At 42.4% G+C, this 21369-nt stretch overlaps 1 protein-coding gene across 1 annotated transcript in view; it reads right to left on the bottom strand.

The window, feature by feature from the left end:
• Positions 1 to 21369, bottom strand: part of LOC139751368 (uncharacterized) — a 186078-nt gene that overhangs the window by 151071 nt on the left and 13638 nt on the right. The window contains exon 2 of the mRNA XM_071666734.1: positions 9827 to 9938. Within this exon, the coding sequence (XP_071522835.1) occupies positions 9827 to 9938 (112 nt within the window). The remainder of the gene's footprint in view (positions 1 to 9826; positions 9939 to 21369) is intronic.

Below are 21369 nucleotides of genomic sequence, written 5' to 3'. Positions count from 1 at the left end.
TCTCCTCTCCACATCACCACTACTTGTTATTATCTCCCATTAGCCACCCTTCATCCAACCAATGTTTCCATTGTTCTCTGTCTTATGCAATTTATTACCTCCTTCCAAAACATCCTTATAATCTCCCTTATATTCAATGATCACGCTCCTCAGCCCCATCTCTCATTTGCCCTCTTTTTTCCGCTTGCAAACGGTTCTCTTGACCTCCTGCCGCTTTCTTTTATACATTCTCCCTGTCATGTGGCTCATTTCCCTGCAAAAATCATCATATGCTCTCTTTTCTCTTCACTGGGGATAGGAGAATGAATATTTTCTCATGTATTCCTGCACGTTGCAGAAGGCGAATTCATGGGGTAAGAGTGGTAGGTGCTGGAAATCCTCCCCCCCCTGTTGTACTTTTTCAAAAAAAGGAACAGAGAGCAGGGTAAGAAACAGACAAAGAAAGACCCATCCACTCATATACACTCATACATACATACACATACATATACATTTCCAATAAAATAAATATCAGCACAGGGATAGGGAGAAAGAACATTTCCCACGTTATTCCCTTCATGTCATAAAAGGCAATTAATAGAGTGAGAGTGGTAGGCTGGAAATCCTCTCCGTCTAGTACTTTTTTCAAAAGAAGAACAGAGAATCAGGCAAATAGGATTTTTTTTTTTATTTTTTTTTTTTTTTTTTTCCTCTGAGACTCAGTCGATGGTGTTCTTGCAACAACCTCACCACACGAGGGAATGGCGAGGGGCATGCATGGAATAGAGTGAACTGGAAACGATTGGTTTACAAGGGTCCAAACGTGCTGTCATCGGACTGAACCAGGGCATGTGAATTGTCTGGGATAAAACAATGGAAAGGTCTAATAGGCCTGAATGTGGAGTAGGGAGCGTGTGGTTTTGGGGTATTACACATGGCAGCTCGACTGAGTGTGAACGAATGTAGCCATTTCTTTGGTTTTCCTGACCCTACCTCAATGACGCAGGGTGTGGCGATGCTGTTTGCCTGTGGGCAGGGTGGCGCCCGGAAATGGATGTAGGCAAGCATGAATATGGTACATTGTTATATGTATATGTTTGTGCATGTTATTTGTATAATGTATGTATATGTGGTTATGCGATAATGTAAAATGTATGTACATGTGTGGGCATTTATGTAAGTATTATTGTTTATGAGTACAGAATGGAAAAAAGTGAGAACAATGGAAGTAAGGGACTGGGGAGGAATTGGGATGTAATTTTTAGGGAATCAGCGTTGGGATGCGCTAAAGAAGCTTGTGGCATGAGAAGAGTGGGAGGTGGTTGATTAGAAAGGGTAGTGAGAGGTGGGATGAAGAAGTAAGATTATTAGTGAAAGAGAAGAGAGAGGCATTTGGATGATTTTTGCAGGGAAAAAATGCAATTGAGTGGGAGATGTATAAAAGAAAGAGACAGGAGGTCAAGAGAAAGGTGCAAGAGGTGAAAAAGAGGGCAAATGAGAGTTAGGGTGAGAGAGTATCATTAAATTTTAGGGAGAATAAAAAGATGTTCTGGAAGGAGGTAAATAAAGTGCGTAAGACAAGGGAGCAAATGGGAACTTCAGTGAAGGGCGCAAATGGGGAGGTGATAACAAGTAGTGGTGATGTGAGAAGGAGATGGAGTGAGTATTTTGAAGGTTTGTTGAATGTGTTTGATGATAGAGTGGCAGATATAGGGTGTTTTGGTCGAGGTGGTGTGCAAAGTGAGAGGGTTAGGGAAAATGATTTGGTAAACAGAGAAGAGGTAGTAAAAGCTTTGTGGAAGATGAAAGCCGGCAAGGCAGCAGGTTTGGATGGTATTGCAGTGGAATTTATTAAAAAAGGGGGTGACTGTATTGTTGACTGGTTGGTAAGGTTATTTAATGTATGTATGACTCATGGTGAGGTGCCTGAGGATTGGCAGAACGCATGCATAGTGCCATTGTACAAAGGCAAAGGGGATAAGAGTGAGTGCTCAAATTACAGAGGTATAAGTTTCTTGAGTATTCCTGGTAAATTATATGGGAGGGTATTGACTGAGAGGGTGAAGGCATGTACAGAGCATCAGATTGGGGAAGAGCAGTGTGGTTTCAGAGGTGGTAGAGGATGTGTGGATCAGGTGTTTGCTTTGAAGAATGTATGTGAGAAATACTTAGTAAAAGCAAATGGATTTGTATGTAGCATTTAGCATTTATGGATCTGGAGAAGGCATATGATAGAGTTGATAGAGATGGTCTGTGGAAGGTATTAAGAATATATGGTGTGGGAGGCAAGTTGTTAGAAGCAGTGAAAAGTTTTTATCGAGGATGTAAGGCATGTGTACATGTAGGAAGAGAGGGGAGTGATTGGTTCTCAGTGAATGCAGGTTTGCAGCAGGGGTGTGTGATGTCTCCCCATGGCTGTTTGATTTGTTTATGGATGGGGTTGTTAGGGAGGTGAATGCAAGAGTTTTGGAAAGAGGGGCAAGTATGCAGTCTGTTGTGGATGAGAAAGCTTGGGAAGTGAGTCAGTTGTCGTTCGCTGATGATACAGCGCTGGTGGCTGATTCGTATGAGAAACTGCAGAAGCTGGTGACTGACTTTGGCATAATGTGTGAAAGAAGAAAGCTGAGAGTAAATGTGAATAAGAGCAAGGTTATTAGGTACAGTAGGGTTGAGGGACAAGTCAATTGGGAGGTAAGTTTGAATGGAGAAAAAGTAGAGAAAGTGATGTGTTTTAAATATCTGGGAGTGGATTTGGCAGTGGATGGAACCATGGAAGCAGAAGTGAATCATAGGGTGGGGGAGGGGGCGAAAGTTCTGGGAGCCTTGAAGACTGTGTGGAAGTCGAGAATATTATCTCAGAAAGCAAAAATGGATATGTTTGAAGGAATACTGGTTCCAACAATGTTATATGGTTGCGAGGCATGGACTATGGCCAGAGTTGTGTGGAGGAGGGTGGATGTGTTGGAAATGAGATGTTTGAGGACAATATGTAGTGTGAGGTGGTTTGATCGAGTAAGTAATAATAGGGTAAGAGAGATGTGTGGTAATAAAAAGAGTGTGGTTGAGAGAGCAGAAGAGGGTGTTTTGAAATGGTTTGGTCACATGGAGAAAATGAGTGAGGAAAGATTGACAAAGAGAATGTATGTGTCAGAGGTGGAGGGAACGAGAAGTGGGAGACCAAATTGGAGGTGGAAAGATGGGAAAAGATTTTGAGCGATAAGGGCCTGAACATGCAGGAGGGTTAAAGGTGTGCAAGGAATTGAGTGAATTAGAACAAGGTGGTATACCAGGGTCGACTGTCAGTGGATTGAACCACGGCATGTGAAGCGTCTGGGGTAAACCATGGAAAGTTCTGTAGGGCCTGGATGTGGAAAGGGAGCTGTGGTTTTGGTGTGTTATACATGACAGCTAGATACTGAGTGTGAATGTTGTCTTTTCCTAGCGCTCCCTCATACTCATGCTCGGGGAGGGGGTTGTCATTTCATGTGAGGTGGGCTGGCGATGGGAATGAATAAAGGCAGACAGTATGAGTTATGTCCATGTGTATACATGTATATGTTTGTGTATGTATATGTTTGTATATGTTGAAATGTATAGGTATGTATATGTGCGTGTCTGGACATTTATGTATATACATGTGTATGCAGGTGAGTTGGGTCATTCTTTCATGTTTCCTTGCGCTACCTTGCTAACGCGGGAGACAGCGACAATGTACGATAATAATAATGATAATAATATTTATTTGCTTTGTCGCTGTCTCCTGCATTAGCGAGGTAGCGCAAGGAAACTGACGAAAGAATGGCCCAACCCACCCACATACACCTGTATATACATACACGTCCACACACGCAAATATACATACCTATACATCTCAATTTATACATATATATACACACACAGACATATACATACATACACATGTACATAATTCATACTGTCTGCCTTTATTCATTCCCATCACCATCTTGCCACACATAAAATAACAACCCCCTCCCCCCTCATGTGTGCGAGGTAGCGCTAGGAAAATACAACAAAGGCCACATTCGTTCACACTCAGTCTCTAGCTGTCATGTAATAATGCACCGAAACCACAGCTCCCTTTCCACATCCAGGCCCCACAGAACTTTCCATGGTTTACCCCAGACGCTTCACATGCCCTGGTTCAATCCACTGACAGCACGTCGACCCTGGTATACCACATCGTTCCAATTCACTCTATTCCTTGCATGCGTTTCACCCTCCTGCATGTTCAGACCCTGATCACTCAAAATCTTTTTCACTCCATCTTTCCACCTCCAATTTGGTCTCCCACTTCTCGTTCCCTCCACCTCTGATACATATATCCTCTTGGTCAATCTTTCCTCACTCATTCTCTCCATGTGACCAAACCATTCCAAAACACCCTCTTCTGCTCTCTCAACCACACTCTTTTTATTACCACACAACTCTCTTACCCTATTATTACTTACTTGATCAAACCACCTCACACCACATATTGTCCTCAAACATCTCATTTCCAGCACATCCACCCTCCTGTGCACAACTCTATCCATAGCCCATGCCTCACAACCATACAACATTGTTGGAACCACAATTCCTTCAAACATACCCATTTTTGCTTTCCGAGATAATGTTCTCGACGTCCACACATTCTTCAAGGCTCCCAGAATTTTCGCCCCCTCCCCCACCCTATGATTCACTTCCGCTTCCATGGTTCCATCTGCTGCCAAATCCACTCCCAGATATCTAAAACACTTCACTTCCTCCAGTTTTTCTCCATTCAAACTTACCTCCCAATTGACTTGATCCTCAACCCTCTTGTACCTAATAACGTTTTTCTTATTCACATTTACTCTCTACCTTCTTTCACATACTTTACCAAAGTCAGTCACCAGCTTCTGCAGTTTCTAACATGAATCAGCCACCAGCACTGTATCATCAGCGAACAACATCTGACTCACTTCCCAAGCTCTCTCATCCACAACAGACTGCATACTTGCCCATCTTTCCAAAACTCTTGCATTCACCATTCTAACAACCCCATCCATGAACAAATTAAACAACCATGAGAACCAATCACTTTCCTCTCTTCCTACATGTACACATGCCTTACATACTTGATAAAAACTTTTCACTGCTTCTAACAACTTGCCTCCCACACCATATATTCTTAATACCTTCCACAGACCATCTCTATCAACTCTATCATATGCCTTCTCCAGATCCATAAATGCTACATACAAATCCATTTGCTTTTCTAAGTATTTCCCACATACATTCTTCATGGCAAACACCTGATCCACACATCCTCTACCACTTCTGAAACCACACTGCTCTTCCCCAATCTGTTACTCTGTACATGCCCTCACCCTCTCAATCAATACCCTCCCATATAATTTCCCAGGAATACTCAACAAACTTATACCTCTGTAATTTGAGCACTCACTCTTATCCCCTTTGTCTTTGTACGATGGCACTGTGCAAGCATTCCGCCAATCCTCAGGCACCTCACCATGAATCATCATCATAATAATAATAATGATAATAATAATAATATCATTCTACATGTGGACAGAAGTGGTCATTACCTGTAAAATGTTACTTCATATCCAGATTATTTTGCTGTTTCAGTGGATATCCTGATTTTAAGGTTGTAGCCAGGGAAATTCATGCTCACTCTCCTCTGTCTTTCATATGTTAGTATTAGCAGTGAGTCATGATCTGCATATTGTTTCATCCACAGTGTTTTGGCTGTAGGTGGTCATATGGTAGGTTCATGGTGTGTGAACGGAGTGTTGAAAGAGGTGATGAGAGTGGAAATGAGAGTTAAATGGATATGAGAAACTCATGTTATCATAGAACAGTGGTAGGTAGAGTGAATGAAAGTTTTGAAGTATAAGGGAAAGTTTTGTTAGTAGACTGTATAAAGGAAATGTTGAAACATAATGTAAAAGAAAAAAGTGTTTGCAGCATTAATGGATTTGGAAAGGCTAATGAAAAAGTTAGAAGAGGACAGTGGGAGGGTTTCATCTTGCATTATTTATTTGTTTATTTATATTTATTTATCTATTTTGCTTTGTTGCTGTCTCCCGCGTTAGCGAGGTAGCGCAAGGAAACAGACAAAAGAATGGCCCAACCCACCCACATACACATGTATATACCTACACGTCCACACACGCAAATATATATACCTATACATGTATACCTATATATATATATTTTTTTTTTTTGCTTTGTCGCTGTCTCCCACGTTTGCGAGGTAGCGCAAGGAAACAGACGAAAGAAATGGCCCAACCCACCCCCATACACATGTATATACATATACATCCACACACGCAAATATACATACCTACACAGCTTTCCATGGTTTACCCCAGACACTTCACATGCCCTGATTCAATCCACTGACAGCACGTCAACCCCAGTATACCACATCGATCCAATTCACTCTATTCCTTGCCCGACTTTCACCCTCCTGCATGTTCAGGCCCCGATCACACAAAATCTTTTTCACTCCATCTTTCCACCTCCAATTTGGTCTCCCACTTCTCCTCGTTCCCTTCACCTCCGACACATATATCATCTTGGTCAATCTTTCCTCACTCATTCTCTCCATGTGCCCAAACCATTTCACAACACCCTCTTCTGCTCTCTCAACCACGCTCTTTCTATTTCCACACATCTCTCTTACCCTTACGCTACTTACTCGATCAAACCACCTCACACCACACATTGTCCTCAAACATCTCATTTCCAGCACATCCACCCTCCTGCGCACAACTCTATCCATAGCCCACGCCTCGCAACCATACAACATTGTTGGAACCACTATTCCTTCAAACATATCCATTTTTGCTTTCCGAGATAATGTTCTCGACTTCCACACATTCTTGAAGGCTCCCAGGATTTTCGCCCCCTCCCCCACCCTATGATCCACTTCCGCTTCCATGGTTCCATCCGCTGCCAGATCCACTCCCAGATATCTAAAACACTTCACTTCCTCAAGTTTTGCTCCATTCAAACTTACCTCCCAACTGACTTGACCCTCAACCCTACTGTACCTAATAACCTTGCTCTTAATTCACATTTACTCTTAACTTTCTTCTTTCACACACTTTACCAAACTCAGTCACCAGCTTCTGCAGTTTCTCACATGAATCAGCCACCAGCGCTGTATCATCAGCGAACAACAACTGACTCACTTCCCAAGCTCTCTCATCCACAACAGATTTCATACTTGCCCCTCTTTCCAAAACTCTTGCATTCACCTCCCTAACAACCCCATCCATAAACATATTAAACAACCATGGAGACATCACACACCCCTGCCACAAACCTACATTCACTGAGAACCAATCACTTTCCTCTCTTCCTACACGTACACATGCCTCATCCTCGATAAAAGCTTTTCACTGCTTCTAACAACTTGCCTCCCACACCATATATTCTTAATACCTTCCACAGAGCATCTCTATCAACTCTATCATATACCTTCTCCAGATCCATAAATGCTACATACAAATCCATTTGCTTTTCTAAGTATTTCTCACGTACATTCTTCAAAGCAAACACCTGATCCACACATCCTCTACCACTTCTGAAACACAAACAGACATATACATATATACACATGTACATAATACATACTGTCTGCCCTTATTCATTCCCATCGCCACCCCACCACACATGAAATACCAGCCCCTCCCCCCTCATGTGCGTGAGGTAGCTCTAGGAAAAGACAACAAAGGCCACATTCGTTCACACTCAGCCTCTAGCAGTCATGTAATAATGCACCGAAACCACAGCTCCCTACATCCAGGCCCAACAGAGCTTTTCATGATTTACCCCAGGTGCTTCACGTGCCCTGGTTCAGTCCACTGACAGCATGATGACCCCGGTATACCACTTCGTTCCAATTCACTCTATTCCTTGCACGCCTTTCACCCTCATGCATGTTCAGGCTCCAATCACTCAAATTTTTTTTCACTCCATCTTTCCACCTGCCACACCATATATTCTTAATACCTTCCACAGAGCATCTCTATCAACGCTGTCATATGCCTTCTCCAGATCCATAAATGCTACATACAAATCCATTTCCTTTTCTAAGTATGTCTCACATACATTCTTCAAAGCAAACACCTGATCCACACATCCTCTACCACTTCTGAAACCACAACGCTCTTCCCCAATCTGATGCTCTGTACATGCTTTCACCCTCTCAATCGATCTCCTCCCATATAATTTCCCAGGAATACTCAACAAACTTATACCTCTGTAATTTGAGCACTACCTTTATCCTCTTTGCCTTTGTACAATGGCACTATGCATGCATTCCACCAATCCTCAGGCACCTCACCATGAGTCACATACATTAAATATCCTTACCAACCAGTCAACAACACAGTCACCCCCTTTTTTTAAATAAATTCCACTGCAATACCATCCAAACCTGCTGCCTTGACGGCTTTCATCTTCTGCAAAGCTTTCACTACCTCTTCTCTGTTTACCAAATCATTCTCCCTAACCCTCTCACTTCACACAACACCTCGACCAAAACACCCTGTATCTGCCATTCTATCATCTAACACATTCAACAAACCTTCAAAATACTCACTCCATCTCCTTCTCACATCACCACTACTTGTTATTACCTCCCCATTAGCCCCCTCCACTGATGTTCCCATTTGTTCTCTTGTCTTATGTAATTTATTTACCTCCTTCCAAAACATCTTTTTATTCTCCCTAAAATTTAATGATACTCTCTCACCCCACCTCTCATTTGCCCTCTTTTTCACCTCTTGCACCTTTCTCTTGACCTCCTGCCTCTTTCTTCTATACATCCCCCAGTCATTTGCACTATTTCCCTGCAAAAATCATCCAAATGCCTCTCTCTTCTCTTTCACTAATAATCTTACTTCTTCATCCCACCACTCACTACTCTTTCTAATCTGCTCACCCCCGATGCCACAAGCATCTTTTGTGCAAGCCATCAATGCTTCCCTAAATACATCCCATTCATCCCCCACTCCCCTTACGTCCTTTGCTCTCACCTTTTTCTATTCTGCACTCATTCTTCACACAAGTCTCCTTCCCAAGCTCACTTACTCTCACCACTCTCTTCACGCCAACATTCTCCCCAACATTTTATGAACAAAGGTTTACAAAAGTACTCTGTACATCTTAAGTACATCTTATCTTCATTAATTATGACATTGAACAATGCATCTATATGTGTAAAAGGCATCATCACTAAAATATTTCACACCTAAACTAAGAAACATTGCCTAATTATCAACCTTCATTTTTGAGTTCTAACTACCATTTCTCTGCTTTTTTGTTAAGAATTCTTGATACCTAAAAAAATATTACAATTAGCATGTAAGCCAATGTCTTTATCTAGCTCTCTAACACATACCTAATCCACCACTTTCTGTTTTATTTCAAGGTATCCTGTCAATCCATACCCAATATGCTATTTTCAACTATACTTCAAGACGGTTCCTGCAGAGTATCCATTGCATGCCAAGATCATACACCATAACATCAAATATTTTGAAAAAGCTCACTTCTAAGAGGTGTCCTCCCTCAATTGTCCTTCAGTCACACTTCACTCATAATAAATGTTTCATTGCAGAAATTTCAAGGATGAAAACCATACAAAAATAAGGCACAGTACACTAATGACTACATTTCTTTTTACAGTATGCAAGATACTTATAAGTACCCCAGGATGTAGGTGTCAGTTCTGTTACGAATTTTTCATTGAGTACAGAGGAATAACACTCCTCAAATAATTGTGTATCTGTGAGTGCTGAACCCTATAATAAGAGAGGATATGACTCACCTTCTTCTGAAAGAACTACTTTCTCCTGTAAAAGTGTGTTGACAATAGTAGTGTATCCTGCCCACATGGCCAACCCTAAGGGGGTACGGCCCAGACGGTTAACTGCATCAACCTGCAAGTTTGTACAAATAAGATATTTGGAAACAAGTCTAGGATAATATATCATTTGAATCAGTGTTGCAAAAAGCATATGGGCAAATAAAAATACAAAAGAAATTACACACACACACACACACATGTGATAGAAGGACCAGGGAAGATTAGCAATGTGTTCAGACTTACTGCATGATGTTTACAGCTTGACTATGTCATGTTAAACAGCATGAACAAAGCTTACAGATGGCATAAACTAGCGATGTTCTGATCCCTAAACTGCAGGCAATACCAATGCTGATATTGGTTTTCAGTGGTGAAACTGATACCTTCAAAAAAAAAAAAAAAAAAAGGTGATTGAGAATACCTGGTTTAAAAAGAGAGATATACATAACTATACGTATGTAAGTAGGAGAGATGGCCAGAGATCATTGGATTGCATGTTAATTGAGAGGCACGCGAAAGAGAGACTTATGGATGTTAATGTGCTGAGAGGTGCAACTGGAGGGATGTCTGATCATTATCTTGTGGAGGCGAAGGTGAAGATTTGTAGAGGTTTTCAGAAAAGAAGAGAGAATGTTGGGATAAAAAGAGTGGTGAGAGTAAGTGAGCTTGGAAAGGAGACATGTGAGAAAGTACTAGGAGAAACTGAGTACTGAAGGGAAAAAGGTGAGAACAAAGGAAGTAAGGGGAGTGGGGGATGAATGGGATGTATTTAGGGAAGCAGTGATGGCTTGCACAAAAGATGCTTGTGGCATGAGAAGTGTGGGAGGTAGGCAGATTAGAAAGGGTAGTGAGTGGTGGTATGAAGTAGTAAGATTATTAGTGAAAGAGAAGAGAGAGGCATTTTGACGATTTTTGCAGGGAAATAGTGCAAATGACAGGGGGATGTATAAAAGAAAGAAGCAGGAGGTCAAGAGAAAGGTGCAAGAGGTGAAAAAGAGGGCAAATGAGAGTTGGGGTGAGAGAGTATCATTAAATTCTCGGGAGAATAAAAAGATGTTTTGGAAGGAGGTAAATAAAGTGCGTAAGACAAGGGAACAAATGGGAACTTCAGTGAAGGGGGCTAATGGGGAGGTGATAAAAAGTAGTGGTGATGTGAGGAGATGGAGTGAGTATTTTGAAGGTTTGTTGAATGTGTTTGATGATAGAGTGGCAGATATAGGGTGTTTTGGTCGAGGTGGTGTGCAAAGTGAGAGGGTTAGGGAAAATGATTTGGTATATAGAGAAGAGATAGTAAAAGCTTTGGGGAAGATGAAAGCCGGCAAGGCAGCAGGTTTGGATGGTATTACAGTGGAATTTATTAAAAAATGGGGTGACTCTATTGTTGACTGGTTGGTAAGGTTATCTAATGTATGTATGACTCATGGTGAGGTGCCTGAGGATTGGCAGAATGCTTGCATAGTGCCATTGTACAAAGGCAAAGGGGATAAAAGTGAGCGCTCAAATTGCAGAGGTATAAGTTTGTTGAGTATTCCTGGGAAATTATATGGGAGGGTATTGACTGAGAGGGTGAAGGCATGTACAGAGCATCAGATTGGGGAAGATCAGTGTGGTTTCAGAAGTGGTAGAGGATGTGTGGATCAGGTGTTTGCTTTGAAGAATGTATGTGAGAAGTACTTGGAAAAGAAAATGGATTTGAATGTAGCATTTATGGATCTGGAGAAGGCATATGATAGAGATGCTCTGTGGAAGGTATTAAGAATATATGGTGTGGGAGGCAATTTGTTAGAAGCAGTGAAAAGTTTTTATCAAGGATGTAAGGCATGTGTACGTGTAGGAAGAGAGGAAAGTGATTGGTTATTAGTGAATGTTAATTTGTGGCAGGGGTGTGTGATGTCTCCATGGCTGTTTAATCTGTTTATGGATGGGGTTGTTAGGGAGGTAAATGCAAGAGTTTTAGAAAGAGTGACAAGTACGCAGTCTGTTGTGGATGAGAGAGCTTGGAAAGTGAGTCACTTGTTGTTCACTGATGATACAGCGCTGGTGGCTGATCTGTGTGAGAAACTGCAGAAGCTGGTGACTAGCTTTGGTAAAGTGTGTGAAAGAAGAAAGCTGAGAGTGAGTGTGAATAAGAGCAAGGTTATTAGGTACAGTAGGGTTGAGGGACAAGTCAATTGGGAGGTAAGTTTGAATGGAGAAAAACTGAAGGAAGTGAAGTGTTTTAGATATCTGAGAGTAGATTTGGCAGCAGATGGAACCATGGAAGTGGAAGTGAATCATAGGGTGGGGGAGGGGGCGAAAGTTCTGGGAGCGTTGAACAATGTGTGGAAGTCGGGAACATTATCTCGGAAAGCAAAAATGGATATGTTTGAAGGAATAGTGGTTCCAACAATGTTACATGGTTGCGAGGCATGGGCTATGGATAGAGTTGTGCGGAGGATGGTGGATGTGCTGGAAATGAGATGTCTGAGGACAATATGTGGTGTGAGGTGGTTTGATCAAGTAAGTAATAATAGGGTAAGAGAGATGTGTGGTAATAAAGAGTGTGGTTGAGAGAGCAGAAGAGGGTGTTTTGAAATGGTTTGGTCACATGGAGAGAATGAGTGAGGAAAGATTGACCAAGAGGATGTATGTGTCGGAGGTGGAGGGAACGAGGAGAAGTGGGAGACCAAATTGGAGGTGGAAAGATGGAGTTAAAAATATTCTGAGTGATCAGGGCCTGAACATGCAGGAGGGTGAAAGGCGTGCAAGGAATAGAGTGAATTGGAACGATGTGGTATACCGGGGTCGACGTGCTGTCAATGGACTGAACCAGGGTATGTGAAGCTGGGGTAAACCATGGAAAGTTCTGTGGGGCGTGGTTGTGGAAAGGGAGCTGTGGTTTCAGTACATTATTACATGACAGCTAGAATCTGAGTGTGAACGAATGTGGCCTTTGTTGTCTTTTCCTAGCGCTACCTCGCGCACATGAGGATGGGAGGGGGTTCTTATTTCATGTGTGGTAGGGTGGCGATGGGAATGAATAAAGGCAGACAGTATGAATTATGTGCATGTGTATATATGTATATGTCTGTGTGTGTATATATATATGTATAAGTTCAGATGTATGGGTGTGTATATTTGCGTGTGTGGACGTGCATGTATATACATGTGTTTGTGGGTGGGTTGGGCCATTCTTTCATCTGTTTCCTTGCGCTACCTCACTAACGCGGGAGACAGCGACAAAGCAAAATAAATAATAAAGAAATAAACAAACAATATATATATATATATATATATATATATATATATATATATATATATAGAGTGAATTGGATCGATGTGGTATACCGGGGTTGACGTGCTGTCAGTGGATTGAATCAAGGCATGTGAAGCGTCTGGGGTAAACCATGGAAAGCTGTGTAGGTATGTATATTTGCGTGTGTGGACGTATGTATATACATGTGTATGGGGGGGGGTTGGGCCATTTCTTTCGTCTGTTTCCTTGCGCTACCTCGCAACGCGGGAGACAACAACAAAGTATAAAAAAAAAAAAAAAAAAATATATATATATATATATATATATATATATATATATATATATATATATATATATATATATATTTTTTTTTTCCTTTTTTTTTTGCCGCTGTCTCCCACGTTTCCGAGGCAGCGCAAGGAAACAGACGAAAGAAATGGCCCAACCCACCCCCATACACATATATATACATACACGTCCACACACGCAAATATACATACCTACACAGCTTTCCATGGTTTACCCCAGACGCTTACCATGCCCTGATTCAATCCACTGACAGCAGGTCAACCCGGTATACCACATCGATCCAATTCACTCTATTCCTTGCCCGACTTTCACCCTCCTGCATGTTCAGGCCCGATCACACAAAATCTTTTTCACTCCATCTTTCCACCTCCAATTTGGTCTCCCACTTCTCCTCGTTCCCTCCACCTCCGACACATATATCCTCTTGGTCAATCTTTCCTCACTCATTCTCTCCATGTGCCCAAACCATTTCAAAACACCCTCTTCTGCTCTCTCAACCACGCTCTTTTTATTTCCACACATCTCTCTTACCCTTACGTTACTTACTCGATCAAACCACCTCACACCACACATTGTCCTCAAACATCTCATTTCCAGCACATCCACCCTCCTGCGCACAACTGTATCCATACCCCACGCCTCGCAACCATACAACATTGTTGGAATCACTATTCCTTCAAACATACCCATTTTTGCTTTCCGAGATAATGTTCTCGACTTCCACACATTCTTCAAGGCTCCCAGGATTTTTGCCCCCTCCCCCACCCCATGATCCACTTCCGCTTCAATGGTTCTATCCGCTGCCAGATCCACTCCCATATATCTAAAACACTTTACTTCCTCCAGTTTTTCTCCATTCAAACTTACCTCCCAATTGACTTGACCCTCAACCCTACTGTACCTAATAACCTTGCTCTTATTCACATTTACTCTTAACTTTCTTCTTTCGTTCCCTCCATCTCCGACACATATATCCTCTTGGTCAATCTTTCCTCACTCATTCTCTCCATGTGCCCAAACCATTTCAAAACACCCTCTTCTGCTCTCTCAACCACGCTCTTTTTATTTCCACACATCTCTCTTACACTTACGTTACTTACTCGATCAAACCACCTCACACCACACATTGTCCTCAAACATCTCATTTCCAGCACATTCATCCTCCTGCGCACAACTCTATCCATAGCCCACGCCTCGCAACCATACAACATTGTTGGAACCACTATTCCTTCAAACATACCCATTTTTGCTTTCCGAGATAATGTTCTCGACTTCCACACATTCTTCAAGGCTCCCAGGATTTTTGCCCCCTCCCCCACCCTATGATCCACTTCCGCTTCCATGGTTCCATCCGCTGCCAGATCCACTCCCAGATATCTAAAACACTTTACTTCCTCCAGTTTTTCTCCATTCAAACTTACCTCCCAATTGACTTGACCCTCAACCGTACTGTACCTAATAACCTTGCTCTTATTCACATTTACTCTTACCTTTCTTCTTTCACACACTTTACCAAACTCAGTCACCAGCTTCTGCAGTTTCTCACATGAATCAGCCACCAGCGCTGTATCATCAGCGAACAACAACTGACTCACTTCCCAAGCTCTCTCATCCACAACAGACTTCATACTTGCCCCTCTTTCCAAAACTCTTGCATTCACCTCCCTAACAACCCCATCCATAAACAAATTAAACAACCATAGAGACTTCACACACCCCTGCCGCAAACCTACATTCACTGAGAACCAATCACTTTCCTCTCTTCCTACACGTACACATGCCTTACATCCTCGATAAAAACTTTTCACTGCTTCTAACAACTTGCCTCCCAGACCATATATTCTTAATACCTTCCACAGACCATCTCTATCAACTCTATCATATGCCTTCTTCAGATCCATAAATGCTACATACAAATCCATTTGCTTTTCTAAGTATTTCTCACATACATTCTTCAAAGCAAACACCTGATACACACATCCGCTACCACTTCTGAAACCACACTGCTCTTCCCCAATCTGATGCTCTGTACATGCCTTCACCCTCTCAATCAATACCCTCCCATATAATTTACCAGAAATACTCAACAAATTTATACCTCTGAAATTTGAGCACTCACTCTTATCCCCTTTGCCTTTGTACAATGGCACTATGCACGCATTCTGCCAATCCTCAGGCACCTCACCATGAGTCATACATACATTAAATAACCTTACCAACCAGTCAATAATACAGTCACCCCCTTTTTTAATAAATTCCAATGCAATACCATCCAAACCTGCTGCCTTGCCGGCTTTCATCTTCCGCAAAGCTTTTACTACCTCTTCTCTGTTTACCAAATCATTTTCCCTAACCCTCTCACTTTGCACACCACCTCCACCAAAACACCCTATATCTGCCACTCTATCATCAAACACATTCAACAAACATTCAAAATACTCACTCCATCTCCTTCTCATATCACCACTACTTGTTATCACCTCCCCATTTGCGCCCTTCACTGAAGTTCCCATTTGCTCCCTTGTCTTACGCACTTTATTTACCTCCTTCCAGAACATCTTTTTATTCTCCCTAAAATTTAATGATACTCTCTCACCTCAACTCTCATTTGCCCTCTTTTTCACCTCTTGCACCTTTCTCTAGACCTCCTGTCTCTTTCTTTTATACATCTCCCACTCGATTGCATTTTTTCCCTGCAAAAAATCATCCAAATGCCTCTCTCTTCTCTTTCACTAATAATCTTACTTCTTCATCCCACCACTCACTACCCTTTCTAATCAACCCACCTCCCACTCTTCTCATGCCACAAGCATCTTTTGCACAATCCATCACTGATTCCCTAAATACATCCCATTCCTCCCCCACTCCCCTTACTTCCATTGTTCTCACCTTTTTCCATTCTGTACTCAGTCTCTCCTGGTACTTCCTCACACAAGTCTCCTTCCCAAGCTCACTTACTCTCACCACCCTCTTCACCCCAACATTCACTCTTCTTTTCTGAAAACCCATACAAATCTTCACCTTAGCCTCCACAAGATAATGATCAGACATCCCTCCAGTTGCACCTCTCAGCACATTAACATCCAAAAGTCTATATATATATATATATATATATACATATATATATATATATATATATATATATATATATATATATATATATATATATATATATATAGGTGCCTGACGATTGGTGGAATGCGTGCATAGTGCCATTGTACAAAGGCAAAGGGGATAAGAGTGAGTGCTCAAATTACAGAGGTATAAGTTTGTTGAGTATTCCTGGGAAATTATATGGGAGGGTATTGATTGAGAGGGTCAAGGCATGTACAGATCATCAGATTGGGGAAGAGCAGTGTGGTTTCAGAAGTGGTAGAGGATGTGTGGATCAGGTGTTTACTTTGAAGAATGTATGTGAAAAATACTTAGAAAAGCAAATGGATTTGTATGTAGCATTTATGGATCTGGAGAAGGCATATGATAGAGTTGATAGAGATGCTCTGTGGAAGGTATTAAGAATATATGGTGTGGGAGGCAAGTTGTTAGAAGCAGTGAAAAGTTTTTATCGAGGATGTAAGGCATGTGTACGTGTAGGAAGAGAGGAAAGCGATTGGTTCTCAGTGAATGTAGGTTTGCGGCAGGGGTGTGTGATGTCTCCATGGTTGTTTAATTTGTTTATGGATGGGGTTGTTAAGGACGTGAATGCAAGAGTTTTGGAAAGAGGGGCAAGTATGAAGTCTGTTGGGGATGAGAGAGCTTGGGAAGTGAGTCAGTTGTTGTTCGCTGATGATACAGTGCTGGTAGCTGATTCATGTGAGAAACTGCAGAAGCTGGTGACTGAGTTTGGTAAAGTGTGTGAAAGAAGAAAGGTAAGAGTAAATGTGAATAAGAGCAAGGTTATTAGGTACAGTAGGGTTGAGGGTCAAGTCAATTGGGAGGTAAGTTTGAATGGAGAAAAACTGGAGGAAGTAAAGAGTTTTAGATATCTGGGAGTGGATCTGGCAGTGGATGGAACCATGGAAGTGGAAGTGGATCATAGGGTGGGGGAGGAGGCGAAAATTCTGGGATCCTTGAAGAATGTGTGGAAGTCGAGAACATTATCTCGGAAAGCAAAAATGGGTATGTTTGAAGGAATAGTGGTTCCAACAATGTTGTATGGTTGCGAGGCGTGGGCTATGGATAGAGTTGTGCGCAGGAGGATGAATGTGCTGGAAATGAGATGTATGAGGACAATGTGTGGTGTGAGGTGGTTTGATCGAGTAAGTAACGTAAGTGTAAGAGAGATGTGTGGAAATAAAAAGAGCGTGGTTGAGAGAGCAGAAGAGGGTGTTTTGAAATGGTTTGGGCACATGGAGAGAATGAGTGAGGAAAGATTGACCAAGAGGATATATGTGTCGGAGGTGGAGGGAATGAGAAGTGGGAGACCAAATTGGAGGTGGAAAGATGGAGTGAAAAAGATTTTGTGTGATTGGGGCCTGAACATGCAGGAGGGTGAAAGTCGGGCAAGGAATAGAGTGAATTGGATCGACATGGTATACCGGGGTTGACGTGCTGTCAGTGGATTGAATCAGGGCATGTGAAGCGTCTGGGGTAAACCATGGAAAGCTGAGTAGGTATGTATATTTGCGTGTGTGGATGTATGTATATACATGTGTATGGGGGTGGGTTGGGCCATTTCTTTCGTTTGTTTCCTTGCGCTACCTCGCAAACGTGGGAGACAGTGACAAAGCAAAAAAAAAATATATATATATATATATATATATATATATATATATATATATATATATATATATATATATATTACTTTTTCGTCATTTTTTGCGTTAGCAAAGTAGCGCTAAGAAGAGACGAATGAAAGTCACATTCCCTTATATCCCCTCTCCATCCGTCATGTGCAACGCACCGAAACCACAGTCCCCCCATCCACAACAATGCCCAACAGAACTTTCCATGGCTTTCCCCCGGCCGCCCTGCATGCCCTGGTTCGGTCCAGCCGTTAACATCCATAAATACCACTTACAATTCCTACTGTGTCTCTAAAGAGAGAGAGAGAATGAAAGATAATATATAAATATTTTTTTTATCTTTATTTTGCTTTGTCGCTGTCTCCCGCGCCTGCGAGGTAGCACATGGAAGCAGACAAAAGAAATGGCCCAACCCACCCCTAACACACATGCACACACACACACACGTCCACACATGCAAACATACACACCCACACATCCCTACGTACACACATATATACACACACAGACACACACATAAACACACATGCACACAATTCACACTGTCTGCCTCTACTCACCCCCATCTCCACCCGGCCACACATGAAATGACAACCCCCTCCCCCCTTATGTGCGCGAGGTAGCACGATGAAAAGACAACAAAGGCCACATTCGTTCATACTCAGTCTCTAGCTGTCAAGTAATAATGCACCGAAACCACAGCTCCCTTTCCACATCTAGGGACCCACAGTACTTTCCATGCTTTACCCCAGACGCTTCACATAACCCGGTTCAATCAATTGACAGCACGTCGACCCCGGCACACCACATCGTTCCAATTCACTCCATTCCCTGCACGCCCCCCACCCTCCTGCATGTTCAGGCCCCAACCACTCAAAATCTCCCTCACTCCATCCCTCCACCTCCAATCCGGCCTCCCACCTCTCCTCGTTCCCTCCACCTCCGACACACACATCCTCCCAGTCAATCTCTCCTCACTCACTCTCTCCATGTGACCAAACCACCCTAAACACCCTCTTCTGCTCTCCCAACCACACTCCCCCCATTACCATACATCTCTCTTACCCTATCATTACTTACTCGGTTAAACCACCTCACAAGACATATTTTCCTCAAACATCTCATTTCCAGCACACACACACACATATATATATATATATATATATATATATATATATATATATATATATATATATATATATATATATATATCTTTCTTTTCTTTTTCTTTCGTACTATTCGCCATTTCCCGCAATAGCGAGGTAGCGTTAAGAACAGAGGACTGGGCCTTTGAGATAATATCCTTACTTGGCCCCCTTCTCTGTTCCTTCTTTTGGAAAATTGAAAAAAACGAGAGGGGAGGATTTCCAGCAACCCGCTCCCTCCCCTTTTAGTCGCCTTCTACGACACGCAGGGAATACGTGGGAAGCATTCTATATATATATATATATATATATATATATATATATATATATATATATATACATACATAGATTTTGTGTGATCGGGGCCTGAACATGCAGGAGGGTGAAAGGAGGGCAAGGAATAGAGTGAATTGGAGCGATGTGGTATACCGGGGTTGACGTGCTGTCAGTGGATTGAATCAAGGCATGTGAAGCGTCTGGGGTAAACCATGGAAAGCTGTGTAGGTATGTATATTTGCGTGTGTGGACGTATGTATATACATGTGTATGGGGGTGGTTTGGGCCATTTCTTTCGTCTGTTTCCTTGCGCTACCTCGCAAACGCGGGAGACAGCGACAAAAAAAAAAAAAAAAAAATTTTGTATTTATTTATTTATTTTGCTTTGTCGCTGTCTCCCACGTTTGCGAGGTAGCGCAAGGAAACAGACGAAAGAAATGGCCCAACCCACCCCCATACACATGTATATACATACACATCCACACACGCAAATATACATACCTATACATCTCAATGTACAAATATATATACACACACAGACACATACATATATACCCATGCACACAATTCACACTGTCTGCCTTTATTCATTCCCATCGCCACCTCGCCACACATGGAATGCCATCCCCCTCCCCCTTCATGTGTGCGAGGTAGCGCTAGGAAAAGACAACAAAGGCCCCATTCGTTCGCAGTCAGTCTCTAGCTGTCATGCAATAACGCCCGAAACCACAGCTCCCTTTCCACATCCAGGCCCCACACAACTTTCCACGGTTTACCCCAGACGCTTCACATGCCCTGATTCAATCCACTGACAGCACGTCAACCCCGGTATATCACATCAATCCAATTCACTCTATTCCTTGCCCGCCTTTCACCCTCCTGCATGTTCAGGCCCCGATCACTCAAAATCTTTTTCACTCCATCTTTCCACCTCCAATTTGGTCTCCCACTTCTCCTCGTTCCCTCCACCTCCGACACATATATCCTCTTGGTCAATCTTTCCTCACTCATTCCCTCCATGTGCCCAAACCATTTCAAAACACCCTCTTCTGCTCTCTCAACCATGCTCTTTTTATTTCCACACATCTCTCTTACCCTTATATTACTTACTCGATCAAACCACCTCACACCACACATTGTCCTCAAACATCTCATTTCCAGCACATCCACCCTCCTGCACACAACTCTATCCATAGCCCAAGCCTCACAACCATACAACATTGGTGGAACCACTATTCCTTCAAACATACCCATTTTTGCTTTCCGAGATAATGTTCTCGACTTCCAAACATTCTTCAAGGCTCCCAGGATTTTCGCCCCCTCCCCCACCCTATGATTCATTTCCGCTTCCATGGTTCCATCCGCTGCCAGATCCACTCCCAGATATCTAAAACACTTTACTTCCTCCAGTTTTTCTCCATTCAAACTTACCTCCCAATTGACTTGACCCTCAACCCTACTGTATCTAATAACCTTGCTCTTATTCACATTTACTCTTAACTTTCTTCTTTCACACACTTTACCAAACTCAGTCACCAGCTTCTGCAGTTTCTCACATGAATCAGCCACCAGTGCTGTATCACCAGCGAACAACAACTGACTCACTTCCCAAGCTCTCTCATCCAGAACAGACTTCATACTTGCCCCTCTTTCCAAAACTCTTGCATTCACCTCCCTAACAACCCTATCCATAAACAAATTAAACAACCATGGAGACATCACACACCCCTGCCGCAAACCTACATTCACTGAGAACCAATCACTTTCCTCTCTTCCTACACGTACACATGCCTT

Source organism: Panulirus ornatus, chromosome 11, assembly GCF_036320965.1.
Source record: "Panulirus ornatus isolate Po-2019 chromosome 11, ASM3632096v1, whole genome shotgun sequence".
Taxonomy (NCBI): Eukaryota; Metazoa; Arthropoda; class Malacostraca; order Decapoda; family Palinuridae; genus Panulirus; species Panulirus ornatus.
This window is presented reverse-complemented; position numbering and strand designations above follow the sequence as displayed.